At 35.5% G+C, this 22,400-nt stretch overlaps 1 protein-coding gene across 1 annotated transcript in view; it reads right to left on the bottom strand.

Annotated features, from left to right (window-relative positions):
- The window catches only part of LOC132126674 (inactive N-acetylated-alpha-linked acidic dipeptidase-like protein 2), a 254,781-nt gene that overhangs the window by 43,494 nt on the left and 188,887 nt on the right, over nt 1-22,400 (bottom strand). Inside the window, exons 7-10 of the mRNA XM_059538097.1 lie at nt 21,914-22,006; nt 20,060-20,265; nt 18,869-18,997; nt 3,361-3,507 (exon numbers count right to left, since the gene is read on the bottom strand). Coding sequence (XP_059394080.1) covers nt 3,361-3,507; nt 18,869-18,997; nt 20,060-20,265; nt 21,914-22,006 — 575 coding nt within the window. The remainder of the gene's footprint in view (nt 1-3,360; nt 3,508-18,868; nt 18,998-20,059; nt 20,266-21,913; nt 22,007-22,400) is intronic.

Here is a 22,400-nt window from a genome sequence, read left to right as displayed (position 1 = left end):
CATCGGTTTTCGGATCACCAGTAGTTCTTTCTGACAGTTCGATTCAATAAACCGGTTGAAGAAAACGGTTCACCGGTTCTTTTGCGCTCGATGTAATGGCGTCATTGGCGATGATTGCAAGCCTTCGGTTTACCTGGGCTCATAACACTAGCACAGAATCAGTTCAGAATCAATCACCAAAAGAATCAGTTCAGTTCAGATGCCCTGTGTGTCGGTCTGCTTCTCGCTGAATCACACATGCGCAGTATCATCAGCTCCTCGGTTCTCGAATCGGACACGTCTGACAGAGACGGCTCTTGACTCGTGAACGAGTCATTATCTGGCTCGGCTCGGCGTTCATCTTCAGTTCTCTCTTCACAGCAGTTCAGTCAGTGTACTGTTTAAGTAAATGAATTACTCCAGGATATTGGTTTGTTTGAACTCAGAGGGAGTGTCAGCCACATTAAAAAAGCATTAAATTAACAGCTTAAGTCATTTGTGGATTAATGCGTATTGGAGATGCGAACCGTTTAAAACAATTCAGTTCGATTTGGTGAACTGGTTCAAAAAGATCCGGTTACATCGAATGATTCGTTCGCGAACCGGATATCCATACTGCTTTGTTTTGAACTCTCTCACACAACAGACTCGGAAGAGAAGACAATGCTGAATAAAGTCGTAGTTTTTGCTATTTTTGGACCAAAATGTATTTTCGATGCTTCAAAATATTCTAACTGACCCTCTGATGTCACATGGACTACTTTGATGATGTTTTTCTTACCTTTCTGGACATGGTCAGTATACCGTACACACAGCTTCAATGGAGGGACTAAGAGCTCTCAGACTAAATCTAAAATATCTTAAACTGTGTTCCAAAAACAAACGGAGGTCTTACTGGTTTGGAACAACATGAGGGTAAGTTATTAATGACATAATTTTGCAAATTGGGCGAACTAACCCTTTAACATAGGTGTGCATATACATCCAAATATTCAATTATATATTTATGTTCTTCTTTTTTTTTATATAAATCACTTTTTTGTACATTTGTACACAGTTTTTTTTATTTCTTTTTTTATCTACCCTAGTGAAAAATAAATTTAGACATTTATTACACACATTTACATATTGTATGTAGTTAATAAAAATACCCTGCAATCTTACTTTTGCCATATTAAACTGGAATATTTAAACTCTGATAAATCAGAACAACTAATTTTGTGCTTAATGCACTTTGACTTTGTGGAAATAGAGCTGAAGTCCAACCAAAGATATGCTGAAGTATATTTGATTGTGATAAAGTAGAATATATATATATATATATATATATATATATATATATATATATATATATTAGGGGTGTAACGGTACGCAAAAATCACGGTTCGGTACGTACCTCGGTTTAAAAGTCACGGTTCGGTTCATTTTCGGTACAGTAAGGGAAAGATATGCAAACATTAAACTGCAGGTTGTTTATTACTATAAACTTTTTTTAACAATTTGTTTACAATACTTTTAAATACTTTTTAATAAAATATATATAAAATAAAAAAGAATAAGAAATAAAATACTGCTGCAAAGTTCTCCACTTAATAAAATACTCTCAGTCTCAAACCAATATCATATAATAAAATATAATGAAAAATATAAATAAATAACTATGATTACAGTGCAGCATTACCAATCCCAGCTTGCAGGCCTGCTCATATTTAAAATATATATATATAACTTTTCCAAAATGTAAAGTGCAACATCAACAGTTTTAGTTTTTAGACCTGCTCAGATTTCGTTATTGCGTTGGACCGATCGGAATTAAGAACAAAGGTCTGTTTAAATGCCGACGGGAGCTGCGTTTGAATTACAAGCGTTTTTTTCCTAGTTGTAGTGATGTTAACACTCGCGTGATGCCTTTTGAAAACATTAGGCCGGTGACACACTGGCATATTGCACCTGTCAAACATAGTCTATTTTGCCGTCAATACTGTTGACGGTGTCCTTTATCAGTAGGCTTTATATTTATGCTCAACATGAAGTATAGATATTGTTGTTGTGAAAAAAAAAAAAAAAAAGTCTGTCGGCGGCCTCCCTCTATGTCACCTACGCGCGCCAGCGCCGCGTAAGGCACGGTTCTGGTGTGTAAAGACACAGAAAACAGCCGTCACGCTACTGACACACAGCAGAAACGCCACGCTCACGCCACGCAGCCAGTGTGTCACCGGCCTTAGAATCAGCTGCAGGGCGGGATTTGCGCTGAACGCGGAGACTTCCGCCACTTAATATGTTCGTTTGGAAACAAAAAATGTACCAATGTTCCGCACACAAAATATTGCATTCAGTCATTCGGTACACACGTGCACCGTACCGAAAGCCCTGTACCGAAACGGTCCGGTACGAATACACGTACCGTTACACCCCTAATATATATATATATATATATATACACACGTGCATTGTGCACAAGTTGTACTCCAAACAAAGTTTAATTATAATTTTTATATCAGTAAGTCTTGAGCGACATGTTACTAAATATGTTAATATATTTAAACTATAATAATATGAAATAAATGTATTTTATATATATAACTTTTTTTTACTAGGGTAAAGGGTCTTTTTTATGCACATGGAAATTTGGCTTATCCTTGACATTATCCTGTTGATGTAGCATTCCATGTTTATTAATGTTAAAAAATAATGTAGCAAATTAGAATAATTTAACGATTTTCAGCTTAAAAGTAATCAAATTGCTTAAAGTAATTAAGTAATCAGTTTTTTAACAACTGAAGAATATGAGAACGCAATGAACATTCATGTTTAAAATATGATATTAGTCACATCATCTAATAAAATACTTTTATTGTTAGTCATTTAAAGCCATGTCAAATAAAGTTATTACTACTCCCTCAATTAGTGTTTTTAGAATCTGCTTAAAAAAATGATTTACTTATTTATTTTTCATTTTTCTGTATTTTTAAAAGAATCATTTTAATGAAACTTGTAAAACATCTGTTACTTGTATTATTGTATTTTCTATTAATTAAAACACACACACACACACACACACACACACACACACACACACACACACAAATATACTGTAAACACTCATATACTTTTATATATATAATGAGTGTCCTGACGGGAGATTCTGGGTCTTTAACTGCACCTCTAAATAGCGAGACATGAATAAGAGACATCTCCTCACGGTGTATTTACAAGCTAGTGCTTGTATGGGAAATTGTTCAGCATTTGAAACGTCTGCTGTGTATTAGGCTTATACATGTCTGCCTCTTGAAAACATTTTCCCTATCTGTGGACAGGGGTGCAAAAACAGTTGGACTGGATTACTGATGTGGTAAATTGGCATGAGTATGAGTAACGCACCTCTGTTTTAGGGAACTCTGAGTATGTAAACTCCACTGTGGGGACAGCAAGTTGACTGGAGAAAAAGCTCAAATCTCCAGATGTCTGCAGCGAGCTGACATTCGGACCAGGACAACCACTTCCTCTGCTGCAGCTCATCGAATGTCTCTGAAAGAAAAACACATGTGCATCATCACAATTTGTGAGAATATACACCAGTCTACTATGCAGTCTTAACACACTATAGTTATTCTGGTCAAGGCTATGCTTCTGTCTAGTGAGCAGAATAACTCTATTAGACTTTCTACAATGACCTCAACAGATTAATACAGTAATATGTGGGGAATGCGTTTAAGTAAGGGGCGTTTATTAATATTTTCTCACTATGAGAGATCTGTTGAAAGATGAATACAAAAAGTCGATAATGAAAAGGTTTTTATTTTTTATGTGGAATGTAAGTTGAGGGTGTTCAAGTATTTCTAATATGTGACGTTCATGAAATATTTGCATTATTGTTTCTAAACATGCTTTTTATTGAATACCTGCAGGACTGTCCTTGTTTTCAAGAATATTAATTTATTTCCGTTTGAGTTCATTAAAGTTTGTATAATTTGTTGGTTCTTTCCACACAATAATAATATGCTTTTAAATCTAATTTGTAGCTGCATTTATGCCCACCACTAAAGCCCTGCCTAAAACCTGAACTGCTATTGATTTCTCATTGAGTGGTGGTTTAGGATTAATCTGTTTTGGTAGAAACTGGCCCTCAGCTATTTAATATCCTAAAGGTTTAACTGCATTGATCACAAAACTGCTGCTAAATGAACAGATTCTGTTCTGCTGTACAGCAACTGACATGAGCCATAATATATATTTTACTGTTTGTCAACATACAGAAATACATGCGCAGCTACTGTACGTAAACCTCAAACAAGTGCAAATGATGACTGGCAGGGCCAAAATCAATGTAAATCTATACAAACATTGTTTGAAAGCATAACGCAAGAAAAATACAGATTGCTGTTACAATCAACTGTAACCAGCAACAGTCATCAGAATAATTCAAATCAGACAGGCTCTGAAAAACAAACATAACAGCTGCAGCTGGACCCAAGGCATGGTTTACGTCTTTTTCTGTTCCACACTGTAGACTAAAATAAAACTAATCTAAACTAATATATTTGTGTGTGTGTGTGTGTGTGTGTGTGTATTTTTTCCTCTCCTGTAACTTTTTCATTTCTGAAAAAAAGAGGCCAGACTTCTTGGGTTCTGGGTGCAGAAGTAAGAAGAGATTTTTCCAAAACTTTTTATTTATGATTAATCTTTCAACGAAAAAATGGAAGATGCCTAAAATATTATAAAATATTTTAAATATTTCAAATCAAAATTAAAAACATTTGATTAATAAATGTATGCGTAACAGAATTAAGTTTATTCGGTTTTCTTATCATTATTATTATTATTCACTGTTACCAATTTTTAGGCCATAAGACAAAACATTTTAATGCACTACTAATATTTTATGCAGCACTGTCACATTTTGCCCTTGTAGAGTCAGTACAGACATTGGTGTTCATTCATGTTTACACACATTCGGTGAGTTACTGTAATGTGCTGATATTACACTCTGATTGACTTATCCTTATGAAGCGCTTTCCCCATTAGTTTAGCATGCCTCATTAATATGCAACCATCCAAAAACAAAACAAACAAAAATATACTCACAATAAAGATATTTGAAATTCACTGAAGCAATCAAATAACATAACTATAGCTCAAAAAAAGATAAAAAAAAGAAAGAATAGCTCTCATTATAAAGTAGGGAATAGATTGTTCAAATACTTTTTATTTCATTTTGTTAAGTGAAGTGACGTACAGCCAAGTATGGTGCTCATACTCAGAATTCGTGCTCTGCATTTAACCCATCCAAAGTGGACACACACAAACCGTGAACACACACCCGTGAACACACACCCCTCAGATATTCTGATACTGCAGCATGATTGCTTGAATATATCTGAGCGGCAAAAATGTGATAGATCTATAAATCAATAGAGGGACGTGTGTTACTGCATCCCTGTTACTGACTCAAAGTAATAAACCACAAAGTTAACAAAACGATTCACTTCACTCTGTTGAGCGAGAGCGCTTCTCTGTTGTCTTCACTTGCTATCGGAAACTTCCTATTAGAAATATTTATAAAGTCATGATTATGAGCTCGGTGCATTCTTTTCTGCTAAAAATAACACTGGGCAGTGGTTTGTGAATGTTGATGCTACGCCTAAATAATTTGATCGGGAGCATCCCCTCCTGTGACCCATGATTTGTCTGTATGTGTATTCAGTGCCAGTGAGCAAAGGACTTTCATAATAATAATAAAAACTGCGTTAACAAGCTATAAAATAATTGCCGGCGTTAATCAGTTAATGTCTTAATGGGATAATAACTTGCCCAGCCCTAATTTTAATTCTATCAAGCTTGCAATGATAATTTTATAATGAAATGTACCTTATAATTATTTAAATTAGTTATAAACATATAAACATAAACATACTTTAGTCTACCTCAATGTTAATGTGGTTAATTTGTCTGACTAAACAAAACTGCTATTTTTTCATTTATAAATGATTTGGACCACAGGAACTGAAAAGTAGGGGAGGTGGGCACGTAATAAACTGCATTATCAGCTTGACTCGTTAATATTAATTATGTGACAAGATGATTTACAAAACAGTTGTATATGCCCCAGAGAGCATATAAGACATATTCACCCTTGTGTGTCTATTTTTGCGCTATGCAAAGATTACTGTGACATTCTGTGCTTCATTCTGAAAAAAGTGGACTCCTTCATCTTCATAGGCAGCAAAAGCCATTAAGGTCAAAATTAGCCACAAATTCCTGAGGTAAAATGTGACAGCAGAAACAGCTTGGGAGCGGTGCGAAAGAGGGAGAATTGGTAATTCCTGCACAGCAATTCTTTTTCCCCGTGAGGAGAATCAATATTTAATTTCTCTGTCTGCAATGATAACGAGATGGCAAAATCATTGTTTATATATTTGAGCTTGAATAGACCTGTGGGTAGTGAGGAGAGAGAGGGAGTTGCACTGGCAGACAGCCACAGCAAATGAAGCTGCTCGTCCACTCAGCTGATGGGAAGCAAACAGTATTGCCTGCTAATGACCATTAGCAAATGAGCAGGCTTTTACCATGCCATTGTGATCACAGTGATCCAGTGACTGAAAACTTCCACATCAAAACACAAACCAACCACACATAATCACAGACAGCCAAAGGAAAGGTGCACAGCAATTTGGGAAGGACGATTAGTGGCATAAACAGTGACTCTTTAACTACAGGCACCTGTCCTGTGGGCTAAATTAGTTAAATTTATTGTATGCTTTCATAAACAATAATTGTAAATGAAGTTACTATATATAGTAACTGCATTTACAATTATTGTTTATGAAAGCATATACCAAACAATTATTCTTATTCATACACAAGCTTTAGTTTACCTCAACAGAAATGTTGTTAATTTGCCTGACTATATAAAGCGGCCATTTATTTTCCTTTCAGAAATGATTTAGGCCACAGGATCAAAAAAAGCATGAGGGGGGTTGATTTTTTTTTTTATTATTAAAACTAACAGATTTTATATAACCATTTGTTAGGTGAAGGACCAATCACATAAAAATAAATAAATAACCATGCCTTCATTATTTTGTTTAAGCCACTATTTTATACATCTGTACACAGTGTTGTTGAAAAGTTTGGGATCAGTAAGATTTTTAATAAAGTGTCTTGTGCTCATCAAGGCTGTATCTATTTGATTACAAATATAGGAAAAAAAAAATCAATTTTTGTGAAATATTATTGAAATTTAAAATAACATTTTTCTATTTTAACATACTTTCAAATAGAACTTATTTCTGTGACGTTTCTGTTTTCTTTTTTCCGCATCAATATATCAGTCTTCAGTGTCACATGACCCTTCAGAAATCATTCTATAATCAATGTTGAAATTTTTTCGGACCTGGGATACTTTTTTTCAGGATTCTTTGATGAATAAAATGTTAAAAAGAACAGTGTTTATTCAAAATAGGAAACCAATATTAGAAATTGCAATAATATTTCACAATATTACTATTTTTATTTTCTGTATTTTTGATCAAATAAATACAGCCTTGATGAGCATAGGAGACTCCATTAACAAACATTAATATTACTGAATGACAGTGTATATGTAAATATATGGATGGACGGATCGGGGAAAAATGACTAATGTACAGTATTTACGTTGCAGGCCATTATAAGTGGATAATTTAACTAGTGCAAGTGTCAAATTTATTATTATTTATTTTAATTTTTTTATGAGAGTTTATTGTATAAAATTGACAGGGGCCAAAGCTGTTAAAGAAATAGTCGAGGAACAACCCAGAATAGCCAGATCCTTTTCTAAATAATAATCTAATATTTCAGTCAAGCTGTGTGCGCTAAAACTGCTTGGGAATGAATGGAAAAATCACTGCATTCAGTAAGAGGTACCTGAGATAATTTATCTATTCACAGCTGCAAAATTACTATTTGTATTTGACAAAATAAGCCATCAAACAAAAAAATTTCTTACAGCACAAAAAATAAAACGACAGCAAGAATGGGGGGGGGGGTGTTGAGAGAGAGAAATCTGTGAAAAAAAAAAAAAAAAACTTATCTCGTTTTGAATGTGAATGACCTTGCATTGTGGAGATAATTTATTCTCAGAGAAGGTGACCTTTGGAAATTACATTTGCAGAGAAGTGGAATTGGAACCACTGATACATTTAGAAAAAGAAGAGACAAAATGGATGAATAAGACTGTGATCATTTAAAAAAACAACAAGAAGGGTGTCACTTTATAATGTGAGAGGTCTGCCATCACCGTACAGATGGTGGCGCACTGGAGCCTTTTAAAATGAGAGGACAAATAAAGCTTCTTTTTTTGCCTGATACATCCATTTAAAATGAAAGAATATTATGGAAATCATTTGAAAGTGTCTTCAGTGGCAGTTGTATATGAAAAAGACCTTTCGAAATGTGATGCTACGATGCTCAGTGAAAAAGTTTTTCCTGTTTTATGGCAACTAGTTATTAGATAGAAATTGACATGACTGCTTTCTGAATGAAACCTAGCAATTAACAGCTTTTAGCGTCTGCTCTGTTTTCGTGCCCATCAATCATTCCTCTATGTGACACTTTTTAAAACAGAAACATCCATTTGTCTAGTACCGAAAGAGCTTGAACATTTGTTCATAAAATATTTGTTTAATTAAACACCTGGATACACGTGGCAAAACTTCAAGCTTAAGCTGCTAGCAGAGCGGGTTAGATTCCCAAAGAAAAACAAGTTCCAGGGATAAACAAGTGTAGTGCGAGCGGAGAGAGGCTGCTAATTTGTTGCCTGTTGGCCAGCGAGAGGCTATTGATTGGGAACTAATTGATTGCCAGCTGAAGTGATAAACCATGTGCTTGTGCAGACAGCATCACTAATACAGGAAGGGAGCATCTGAAATCACATCTCATGGCCTCCAGTGTGGGAGCAGAGCCTGGCCGTTCCGCACATGCTATGGTGATGAATGATCTCCAACATCTGTGATCAGGCCCTGTGCTGCACTCTTTATTCAATCGATGAGATCTCTGTGTGGTTAAGCACAAATCTTAGATGGTTAATGCAAGGAAATGATTTAATCTAGTGCTAGGCACTGCAGTGTTTCAAATGCAATGCATTTGGCTGGAAAATGGTCCACAAATTGCTACAAAACTCATAGAAGTAAAACATGTCATTTTTTTAAAATTATTTTTGCATACTCATGATTGCTGTGAATGTAAGCAATCAGATCTTAGTGAATGCATGACTGATGTAACACAATGTAAGCGGTATTTACTACAGAAGTAATTTTATTTCATTTCATTCTGTGAGGGGGAAAAAAAACTCTGTTTAATGACGACATTTTAATGTTTAGTGCTTGCAAGTCATATAAGAGACGAACAGGGCAGGGGCTCTTTTTATTACTGTGAAATGGGCATTGGATTGTGAAGTTAGACATAAAAGTGAAATTCTTACATGAAATAATTGTTTTATGTTTCTGCCAGTGGCGAAGTGGGAGTGAGGAATCAAAGTTGTGCTCCCAAACAATTTTAAATAAACAAAATGTTCAACTTCAACTACTATATTTCTGAGTACTAAATCTCAGAGTTATTATTACTTTATCACAAGTGCCGCCCATTTACGAGTTCAACCAATCATACAAAGAGGTCAGGCTTTGATGTTCACTAAACACACACACATAAATGGTTTCCACAAAATTACTAATAAGCCCAACTGTTGTTAACACTTACTATGCTTACATCCACCTATTTTTAATGCGCATTTTGGGATATCACATAAAGAAACGCCAAGATGCGCTAAATTCTAAAAATGCGCATAAAAAAACGTATGCGCTCAACTAAGTCAAATAAATTTCTTATCCGGATAGAAAACATGCACATAAATTACGATGGAAACACTTTCCCCGAATAAATTCCTTAATGCACATCAAAAAAACAAGTGACATTGCGATGGGACTGCATAACTGGATGAACCAATGGACCAATCTCATTGCACGGCACAGGAATAGTTTCTTCCCTCAAGCAATTCATTTAATAAACACTTGACAATAAACTGACAACACTATTATACATTTATTTAACAATTCAAAAATTTGCACCTCACATAACTAAATTGTATATTTTGTATATTGTGTTTTTGCTATTTTGCACGATTGTCTAGTTTGTATACTTGTATATTATTATTTTTATTATCCGTGTCTTGTCTTGTCACTGTCATTCTGTCACACTGTGAAGCTTCTGTCATTAAAACAAATTCCTTGTATGTGTAAACATACCTGGCAATAAAGAAATCAGTCTCTCACCAAGGCTGTATTTGATCAAAAATGCAGTAAAACAGTAATATTAAGAAACATTATTGCACTGCATGCAGTAAGTGTTTTGTATTATAATATTTTGTTTTGTGGTTACTAATATTTTAAAATATAATTTATTCCTGTGTTGGCAGAGCTGAATTTTCAGCATCATTACTCTAGTTTTCAGTGTCATCATGAACCTTTACAGATCACTCTAATATATTTTTTTATTATACACTTTACAGTGAGACACACAAAAAGAAAAAAAAGGAAATCTGACATGATGTCCTTTATTAATCACAAAGAGGTAATTATCTTCCTTTCATCGAAAAACGAATACAGGAAGAGACAATTGTGGGTAACAGAAAGCCCCATTTGTGTCAAATAGAGCTGGGTGACAATGAACTCACGATTACAGAAATCTAAGACTGTATGCATAAGACGCCTTCCTGCGAAGCCTGCCAAATGCTTTCACTAATGGCTTGCAATTAGCGTGTCATGGCACACACACAAAACATGCATTATCTTGATGAAATCCCAGAAAAAGGGTCTAATCGAATGGCGGATGATGTTATCGTGCTGGGGACCCGACTGGGCTTTTATGAAGTGTTGAGTGACAGGACCACAGCATCACAGAATGAAGAGTTACAGCCCAACAGACAGCTGGGGGCAGCTGCGCATCCTGTCACATGTCCATGGAAGAGTCTGCCCTCAGTGGCCTTGCCTTCTGTTTGTGTCATTGGCTATACTGGCAGAATAAGTCAAGTGTGATTAGTGGCTCATGATGCACAAGAAGGAATTCAGGAATTCAGGTAACAGTGACAAAAGCATGCCGGGCTGCATTATCAGATGTAGGGGTTATCAGATGCAGGTGCATCTGAAACACAATCCTTGGTTGTTTTTTACAGTATTGATCACGGGTCTGTTAAGGTCAGTAATCTATCATTCACAGGCTGCTGTTTTCCAGCTCCTCTTATTTTGTTGTAGTCCATCACTGAGATGTTTTGACTAGCACTTGTATTGAGTCTAAGGCAAAGCCAAGCTTTTTAGACCATTTCAAAGAGCGTAAATGCTTACAATGTTTTTCATTTTGAGAGAAAGTCTCTTTCAAAGAGTATTTCGTCTTCTTTTCAAGTCATGAAAAGAAAGCCAGTGTGCACTGATAGAAAATGAAATGCAATGTGTATAGGTGGCTTGAATTCCAATTCTGCAGAGGTAAAATGCTAAGATAATACGGTTGGTGTGATATGTGCAGAGGCAGATGATTACTCTTGAGTCAGAAATTCACATTAAGCTAGATTATCTTTTTATTACAAAAGCCTGAAAAATAAAACAAAATGCACTTGGTGAACTCAGTGAGAAACAGCAGGCATCTACAGCGTAGATACAATCTCAGCCTCAGACGTCATGCCCACGGACCATTGGTTGAACGTCTGATGCAGAAGGCAAACAAAATAGAAACATTTAGGGAGTTTCAAAGTTGTCATCTGCTTGGTTGAATTAGATTTCAAGGAGATGCGTGTATTGTGTTATTTGACGGTCCACGTGAAAACAAAGCTGCCATGATGGCATACCGACTCATGAAAGAAGAAAGCTGTTGTATTTATAACTGTGACATCAGGGCTGACTAAGAAAAGTATAGTATGTTAAAGTCTCAAATCCAAAGAGATATTCTTTATCAAAGTTAAGACTCTGCCATGCCCCCCTAAAACGCTTCATTCAAACACGACATGTCCATGTCACTATGTGGAAATATTTGCTTAATGCCGCCTAAATGTTCACGCAAAGATTGAAGGCGTGGTTTCAGTAACCGCAGTAAGTGTTGAAGCAGTCATGTCAGGGAGATAGTGTGTGTATCTACACAAAAGCACTTTATTTGGCCTTCCGAAAGTAGATGCATTTAGGAATCTATTAGATTACTTACGACAGAACAGCAACGCATTTTATGGATGACCATTTCGTGAGCCTATGAGAGGAGGTAATTCTGATTTTGCTACGCCAATCTGGCACTTCTGAATCAGCTACTTTAAGTATGTTTTGTTATAAGTTTAAGTATTTGCTATTGAATGTACAAATGCGGAGTTTTGTGCGTTGCGTGTGTGTGTCCACGTGAGTGAGAGAGAGAGAGAGAGAGAGAGAGAGAGAGAGAGAGAGAGAGAGAGAGGGTCACAGAGTGGAGTCGGCTGTCTTAAATGTCCATGGCTTCTGCACTGGAAACACATGCTGTACGAGCTTCATCACTGTGTCTGTCATGCCACTCTGTTCCCATTTCCCATGATGGTAAAACTAAGGACATTATTAACTGTCTTTACATTTATTTTGGAAGATGAAGCTCGCTATTATGGAAAGGGGCGTTACATTTCTGACAAGATTGCGCTTTTGATGGAAGGAGGGACTTTGTAGAAAACTACGTGTTTGAGAGAGGCGGGGCATAGAGGATCTACAATAATGAACAGTATTTTAAAAATAATGTTTTTTGAACATTAAAGCATGTCAACACATTCTGTTACACCAAATACACAAAATAATGATCTTTAAAAAAGCATCATATTTCCCCTTTAAGTAAATTTGCACAACTTTCTTTTATGAATGATTTATCAGTTGCGTGTAAGTCTGAACAACATTCCGATCAACAGATCAGAATTGGGCGATACGTTTACAGGAAATGTCAATTTTAGCCTTACCAGTTACACTAGGTGCTTCTACACCCTTGTTATTCAACCATCATTTCCCACTGATTTTAGAGATAATGGGTAGCGTTAGGTTTAGGGTTAGGGATAGGGTTAGGTCTATATTTTTGGACAATAATGTTGATCCAGGATCAACAAACGATGTTGATCCAGGAACATGTCTTACTTGGCAAAATCACTGTGATCATTATTGGTTGATTTACATCTCTGTCAGACAGCCTCTTGGCCCATGAAAGATGAGATTCAATCCAAATATTTGTCATCAGTCTGAAGTTTTGGCTACATGAGACTGCTACAGATGAAGCTCTGATCAGAGACCGTATATAACAGAAATTGGAACGTCCAATACCCAATATGGCTGCTCTGGTGAAGTAAGTCTACTTCCAAATTTAAAAGACGATCAGAAACTGGCAAAGTCATCATCTGGATTTTAGGAATCCATCTTGAAGCTTGAGATATTATAGAAGCAGCTGTCCCAGCTAAAGGGGAACATTCTCAGAAGTTTAGTCAAAGTTCTGGCAAAGTTCTATCAAAAAGTTCTGCTTCTAAAATTAATAGAACATTCATTCAAAGTTATCTGCTCCTTAATAATGTTGTCAAAACATTAGCACAAATGCAATGTGTTTACATTTTTCATGGAACTTTTTTTTCTGTCTCCTTTTATTTTTAGTTGGAAATTTTTAAATGCTAGCATTTAAAAATTAACATTCTGCTGTTTCTTCTTCAGTTCTGTGAAAACACAGATATAACTTAATATGAACTTCAGCAAAATATTTTTTTAACTACATTTTGTTAGCTGGGGCAACATGATTGGCATTGTGAGACCAACTTTTATTCATTTATTTTTTTGTTTAGTTTATGATACCATCAATTAACTTAGAAATGAGCTACACTTGCATGACTAAAAATAGCTACCATAGTGCCTTCCCAAGCATTTAAAGGACTTGTCTCTGAAATTGTGCTTGAAGGTAAACTGAAATCAAGTGGAAATTGAGCTTCACCAGTTTCAAAAATGTTTTTGTGCATGTGACGCACCATCCATTGTAAACTCTAGTGTGTAGGCATTCTGAATACACAAAAGCAAAAATAATCAACATTTCTCTGTAATCAAAATGGACTTTCTTTCTTTCTTTTTTTTTTTAAGAGGATTACGTTATACTGATGTTCTCTAAACATTTCACATCTGAATACAATTGTACTGTCAGATTTTATTAAGGTCAGATTTATGTATACCACTATGAGGTATAACGTTGGAGGGAAAACGAGGTGAGCCGAAACAAATCCCAAGATTATTACTAAAAGCACGAGATGCAATGTCCTTTATCTGTCACAGACAACAGTGTGTGTTGATATATATATATATTGCTTAGGACACAAAAATAATGAAACAAACTCACCTTCATCATTATTTAGTGCAGCCCACCTTAGGATCAAAGTGAAATCAGATAAAAAAAATAAATAAAAAAAAATTAATTAAAAACATAACATAGTATTTGTGGCAAAAGTTGTGTACATGTGAATGTGATGTACTGTACAGTATATTCTGCTGTCTGAAAAAATAAAAATGAAAAATACTCCATGAAAGAGACTACTGTCTTTTACTTAGGTGCAAGAGACATGGATTTTAGAGAGGATTACCTAAATCTTAACAGGTTTTAAAATACCTAATCCAGAAAAAAAAGGTTACATAAAACAGTCAGTTGTTTGTCATCCCGATAACCCATAAGTAATTCACAAGACTTTAGCCAATCAATTAAAGCTTTGTGAAGCAAAAAACTGCATGTGTGTAGGAAACAAATCCATCGTTAAGGTATTTTAACTGTAAACTGTCACTTCTGGCCAAAGTCCATAATCCATAATTCTGCTTGCTCCAGTGAATAATTCCTCGCACATCAAAATCCACCAACATTTTCATTCAGAAGGGTTTCCAATTGTGACCTGTGCATGATCTTTGCATATTTCTCTCCTGATTCAGACAAGATGTCCTTTTCACCGGAGAAAGCAATATTGTAGATAGAGAACTCAGATTTTAGCCAGAAGTAATGGTTTGAAGTAAAAAATAATAAAGATGTCTTGATGGATTTGTTCATTACACACACAGAGCTTTTCGCTTCACAAAATACTAACTGATGGACTGGAGTGGTGCGGTTTATTTTGGATTATTATGATGTTTTTATCATCTGTTTGGACATTCTGGTACACATTCACTGAAGAGGATCCATTGGTGTGCAAGTGATGAAATGGTCATGTAATTTTTTATTAAATTTTTTCTTTTACTGTATAACAGGATTGACCCACTGTGTTTAATGAATTGAACCATTCATAGAAATTTAGGATGGCTGAGATAGACATGTTTCCTTCCAAATCAAATTACACCATTCCATGTCACATCAAACTTATAGGTTTTTCCACTCAAAACATTATACCTCATCGTTTGCTCTTCTCCCTATGTTATTTCAGTTTAAAATAGACGCACGCGCACACACACACACACACACACACACACACACACACACACACACACACACGTTGCTACAACGACACCCAATTAAACAATAAAAAGTCTCTCTCTTTACTTTGTGTTTTGCTCTGTAATCCCAATAGAAGTACTTCCTTTATTATAATTGGTTCCAGAGCACCCATTCAAAATATCAACGCAATAGCATCTCTATTCCAAAGACAGCTGCAAAGCAAGATAAGTGGAAAGTATTACTTCTATAGCTCTAACATGATTTATAGTGTTGTTACACCGTCTCAAAATATTGAAAGTGTTGTGTATACCTGATGCCTCCAAAAGAACGTCTTCGAAAGATAAATTGCACAATTGCTACAAACCAAGATGTCTGGAAAAACTGCAAGTACAATTAGAGGCAAGAGGTCACATAAAATAAGCGCAGGCAAGAGATTTTAATGCCACCAAGGGACAAACCGATGGCTGAAATGAAAAACCTCACATGTGATGCATCTGGTTAATAATATAGCACTGGGACACTGGGATAAAGGCCTGTGATATTGATTTAAGCAGAATAAAAGAATAACAATCACTTCATAAATGGAAAAATGAACCTTTGTTTTATCGCACCTGACAACTGGAAGTAATTCATCCATGTCATCCTCAAACAGTCCCCGTGCATCTTTGATTGGATGGTATTCCATTCAATTAGCATGCTAATGAGGGCATCTTGTGTCTCATTGCGTCGAAGGCTCTGACAGGACAACAGCAATTAGCATAAGCCATTATCAATTTACTGAGAGACAGAGAGTGATTGGTGGAGAGGAGGCATAGGGCCATGGAGCTGGACTTTTAGACAATGGAAAGTGCGGATGCTAAACGATTTTCCTTCTTGTTGTGATCACACTACAGCACAGCAGTTGGAATTTGCATATTGGATAAACGAGCAGCTACACATTCACATTCAAGGAGATTTTATTTTATTTTTATTTTTTTCTGGACATTTAAGTTTAGCCTTTCAAGATAGTAATGTATCTCAAACTTCAAAAGAGACCTTGAATAGCATTTTGATGGAGCTGAATGAACTATGACTGTCTCAGTTCAAAGAATTTAGAGCCTTAAAAGATATTTCAGATTCATCTTAAAGCTAAAATACTTTATGTGATTGTATAGAGTTCACTAAAGCTAAAAAACAATAATGAATCAATGGAATCATTGAATGGGACACATATTTTTGCTAATTTAAAAATATTAATTCATGAATTTTTAAGATCCACTTCAACAATGCAGAAAGAATCTGAAAACACTGAGTCCAAATCTGTGACTCAGAAGGTGTCAATGAAACGCACAAAACATTTGCAAAAAATATTTGCAGGCCTGTTTTGCATTCTACAAATTAAAGAAAACAAACTGTGTATGATGCATATTTTTGCTCTTACTGTATGACACATTGCTATTTTTTCTCGTACGTACTTGAGTAAAAGTACAGAAACACTAACAAAATATTACTCCTGTAAAAGTATAAGCACTTATCCTTTAATTTATACTTAAGGAAAGGTACTACATTTGAATGTACTTTAGTAAAAATATTGAGTATTTTACTACAGTATAACATCAGTTTAGGTTGCTGATAATTTTAAATGTAAGTGACATAGTACAAACATATAATATAAATATAAAACTAGTTTTATAACATTTGAAACTGCTTAGTCAGCAGGGAAGATGTATGAGTAAGATGTATTATTAAAAAAAGTTTTCCTAAAGTATCCAAAATGTTTATTGGGTCTTGAAACATTTTTAAATAAAATATAATGGTGCAAAAGGTATAAGCTCTGGCTCTTCTTTTGTTAAATTGATGACAAATAACCCAAAGCCTATCATTTCATAAAAAAGAAGCTATAAGCACATACTGTATATGCACACAATTCCATCTCTAGCTGCTTTTCCAACAGGTGCTTAATGTTATGCAAAGCATACCAAAGTCATATTACAAAACTTGATCCAGAGTCCTCTCTTCCTATTCACATCAAATCACAGTCTCATCAATTCTTTTTCCCCTAGTGAACTACTTTACAAATATTATGGCCAGACTGCTGATGATAAGTGAAATAATTATTCCACTGAACTCATGCCATTTCTTTCTTAGAAGTTTTGTAGGAGAGATTTCGATAATGGCAGGGTATGAAGATCAGAGCATACTTCATTAGGTTGAAATGTCACAGGTGGACTGGCATTTAGGTTAATGAAGAAAAGTATTGTCTGGTTTAAAATAATAGGGCATGCTGTCATTGGATCAGGGCCTCTGACCTACAGCACGCTATACAAAGCAACTGATACATCGGCAATATTAAAATGTATTAACCTTTTCTATTGCTCTGTTCACATCTGATGCTAAAGAGGCTGTCATTAAAAGTTCAAATTCACTGAAGTTGCCATAAAGTTACACAGAGTTAATAACCAAGGTGATACTAAGGTTTTTAAAGAGTTTAGTCATAATTTCCAACAAACTACAATATATTCACACCACAAATCATAAATGAACCTGTCAGAGTGAGTAAGATGCTCCATATATCTGGAAACTTGAGCAGAATACAAGAGCTACATTAAGGTTAGATAAGTTAGATGAGTTATATATCACATTATTGGAAATGCCATCTGAATGTATAACTCAGACTCAGTGTTCACTGTAAATGAGATACAGCAAAATGGTTTTATGCAATTTGGGTGCACACTGTTCAAATACCAAGACCTTGTTGAGTTAGTTTACAGTCTAGGATAAGTGTCAGTTCTGCATTCAAAATCTAATTCCCCTTAACTTTAAAGTGTTCAGTCAATCACATGCCACATTAAACAAAATAAGATGGTGCCCTTTGCCAAGACAATTTACTTTTCTTTCCTACTACAAATATAATAACCAAAATGATTGTATTTGCATTAAAAATAGCAGACAGCAAGAAGAAAAGAAGGTGATATTACATATAAACAACTAAATTAAATGTAAGACATTCTCAAAAATAGACTGCACGTACACATTCTAACAATACCGCCAGATACATTTTTTCTTTGACCAACCCTATTTATTTTTTAGCAAGTCTAGGCTATGTGCAAATATTTGTAGTAAAGAGGTTACATGCAGCAAATAAAATGTACAGTACAGTGTATAGATTTGTAGTTAAGTGAGATACAAAGCAATAAAAATAAACAAAAAAACTCAAATGTTCTTTTTTTTGGGGGGGGGGGGGGGGTGGCCATGTGCACAAACTTGTTATAGTGCAAGACTAAATAAGAGGAAGGCCAAACAGCTACAGCAAGATACGGCATCAGCTATTAATAATAGTGATGGGTAGGGTATTCTGTAAGCTTCTGGAACATATGCATCGACATCGACTTTAAAGTGCTATTTGCAAGTTTCTTGTCCAAGCAGATATAAATGAATATTTATAAAGTACCTTTTGGGTTTCAGCTGCCAGTTGCTGAAGGGAAGGTGACGCTATGGCCTGCAGGGATCCAGAGGCTCTGACGGGATTGTGCAAGCTGACATAAGCCACTGCCCTGCTCTGAAGAACCACTGCATTCTCCTGTACAGACATACAAAACACAGCCGTCTACTGCCAACTAATGATATGTCAGGGCCTTGACTGGTATTTCTGGCCTTGACTGGTATTTAAGCCTGAGTAACCCCCATACAATTTTGTTAAATGTGCATTGTGAATAATATAAACCATTACTGTCTTTCTCTTACTCAAAAGCTATCATTTTATTGTGACATTATTAGGGTCTTCTTCAGATTAATGATGACGTTTGCATTGTTCTGATTAGAACAAACTCCTTTGCCGAGCAGAATAATTTCATTAACACTTCAAAATCATCCATCTGTCTGATTGAATCTTCATGGCTTGCTGATCATGTTAGCAAGCTTTTGAATGGCTGCTCAAGGCTAATCTGTACTATTTTTGTTTTACCTCCATCGGTTTAGTTGTCAAACTGAGAAAGAGAAAAAAGGAAGTGCTTTTGACCTCCTACTAAACTCAACTTTGAGGTTGCGACCCTACACATCGTTGACAGAGATTTCTATCAACTAATATTTATGATGTATTAGACAAATTCAATCTACATCTAAAATACGCAGCTTATATATGTAAATTGTAGGCTATAATGTGACCTGGATACCATAAATGGGTCATAAAGTTCACATGCACATTTGTCCTGCTCATACATGAATTCCATGTTGAAATTTAAGGATGGTTAAATAATAAATAGTCCAACTCGAAAAAAAAAAAAAACAAGTTGCATACATTTCACTACAGTGTCTATTTGAAATTATCACTTGAGGCAGTAAAAGAAAGTAAAACATCTTTTTTTTTTACTTTTCACACAAATGATCATTACAGTGGCATAGGCATACTATTGATTAAGAAATACTTATTTGGCAAGGTTCCTCGTACAGTTAACACTTTTACCTAAAAATGCTTTTTGCATCATATACAAGGCTTTTTTGACATAGTAAACTTGCCCAGAAGCTCACCCGGTACAGCACTGGACTTATTAAACGAAGCAGTTCCGGCAAGACCAGTGAAACACAAGTCTCAATAAAAGAGCTCAAAGACTAAAATGGCAAAATGGGAATAGTCAAATATTACCTTCCCCCACTCAAAGGAGCCAATGTTGCCCAGTGAGGTTCCCCCCCAGGAGCAGAAGATGACGGTGCGGTCAGGCTGCCAGCCCGCACGGGTTTGAGCCGTCATGGAGGCAATTATCTGAGTCATGACTGCAGAGCCTTTCCCCCAGTCCGCCAACGCACCCTCGTACCAGCTGCCATGACGACTGCCAACCAGTACATATCGATCTACAAGGGAAAACAGAGTGGGAACACTTACACACAAAACAAGAAATAAACAAACACTCACACACCAACAAACATGTTTATGCAGGTGAGGGGGTCAATCATCTGCAGGGTAAAGCTACTGTATGAAAACTAGGAGGATCTTTGTCTTCTTAAATTCATATTTTAATCAGATTTCCTGCCATCTGGACATACAGAATAAATACACATTTTATTAGAAAACTGTTAATTCGTTAACTTTACCACACTGTAAAAAGAATGTAGTAATATTCAATTTAGTTGCATTTTCTACCTAATCCGACCATTAAATAGAGTTTTGCTTGTGTAGCCTAATGTATTTGTGACAGCATGTATGACTCAAATAAAACCAATTAAAATATTGGAAAAAAATTACAGCAGTAAAAATTATATAATTAATATTATTATTAACAAAGTAATATTTATTATTTTACTGTAAAATATATATAAAAACTTAAAATAAAAAAGCATGTATTATGAAAATTTATAGAGAAAGGGGTAGGTTTCCCTGAAATTCCCACATCAACAATTACATATTTTTGCCTAAAACCCTGTAAACCTTGTAACATCATCACTGTATTTTTATGGTAAAGTTCTGGTAAGGGCTGCTGATATATATATATATATATACGTATAGAGAGAGTTATACTCTCTCTAGATTTGCACACACTCTGCCTTCATGTACACCAACATAGAGACCAGAAAAGAAACTATTTCTCATGTAATTAGCTGTGGCGATAAGTTGCACTGGGCCACCTCTGACTGACAGCTAGTAAGGGTAGAAACAGACTCATCGAGTTGACAAGAGCAAAGAACTAAGGAATACTATAACTAACCTGTACTCAGGAGTATACCTCTGCGGTCTTAAGGGAAGTTATTAAAATGACATCAAGATGATAGATAAACAAGACAGTCAACTTCCAGATAAATTAAAGGTAAACATGTTATAAAAAGACAAAAGTCAAGGAGAAGAACACCTCTGCATGATTTGCGATACATAATTAGTGACTGGGCGACCAATTATGACAGGAAAAGAGTGTTGTAAATCTGGAAAGTAAATCACGGAGGGCTTAAATGCATAGACACAGTGACTTTTACAGTCATAGGGGAAGGGGTGAAAGATTAAACACTTTCATTACATCAGACGTACAATTAAATCATCCTGAAGGTGAAAATAGTGGTCTGTAATTAGAAGCCTATTTTCGGCAGCCAAGTGACCTGCATTTGGACAGTGGCGGCAGACGTTGTTTTAAGAGATTAGTTTGTCATGGTGCTGGGAGGAAAATTGGCTGCTTCAGCACGTGGGCTCAGATTCTGCTTTAGTCGCCCCCTGGACTCACGCTTTTTCAGAGGATGAAGGAAAGAATGCTTAGATTGCACTCTTGTTTCGCTCTAGTATCACAAATACAATAAAGCACTGTGACAAAGCACTGTGTCTTTGTTATGTCAGACCAAAGAGCGCAGCAGTTTAGGACCATGCCTGGGACACACTGGCAATGTCATGCTGTTAAAATCAGAGTGATTTGTTATTTAAATGAAATAATCTTGCAATTACTTTGAGAAAAAGCCCTTTGGGTTTGTAAAATGATAATTCGGGTTATAAAAGCGGCGTCTTGGTTTTGTGCTGACCTACCTGGATTGGTCTTGCCTTTGAGATATCCAATAACATTGTGCACAGTCTTGAAGGATGCCTGGTTTTCAATGGTGAGATTTATGAGTTTTCTTGCTGAGGAACAAACAGAAGTTCCAAACAAATTAGTCACGGTTATGGGACACTGACAGATCCAAAAGTTCAAATCCAGCTACTAGAAAAACTGTAAAAATGGGGTTGAGTCTTCAATCAATCAAAAAGAACAGATTTATTTTTAATCCACTAAATCCAACAATACATATATTTTAATTCTAAAATGTATATAATCAATGGAAGTACCATTTAATATTTAACAACAACAACAACAACATAATAAAAAATAATAGGTTACACTGTATTTCGATAGTCCACTTTAGGCATTCTACTGACTATAAGTAATTTTGTAACTACATGTCAACTACATATCAACTAAATCTCAGAAATGTGCAACTACATGTCTACTAACTCTCAGAGTAGACTGTTAGGGTAG

This window comes from Carassius carassius, chromosome 44, assembly GCF_963082965.1.
Source record: "Carassius carassius chromosome 44, fCarCar2.1, whole genome shotgun sequence".
Lineage (NCBI taxonomy): Eukaryota > Metazoa > Chordata > Actinopteri > Cypriniformes > Cyprinidae > Carassius > Carassius carassius.
This window is presented reverse-complemented; position numbering and strand designations above follow the sequence as displayed.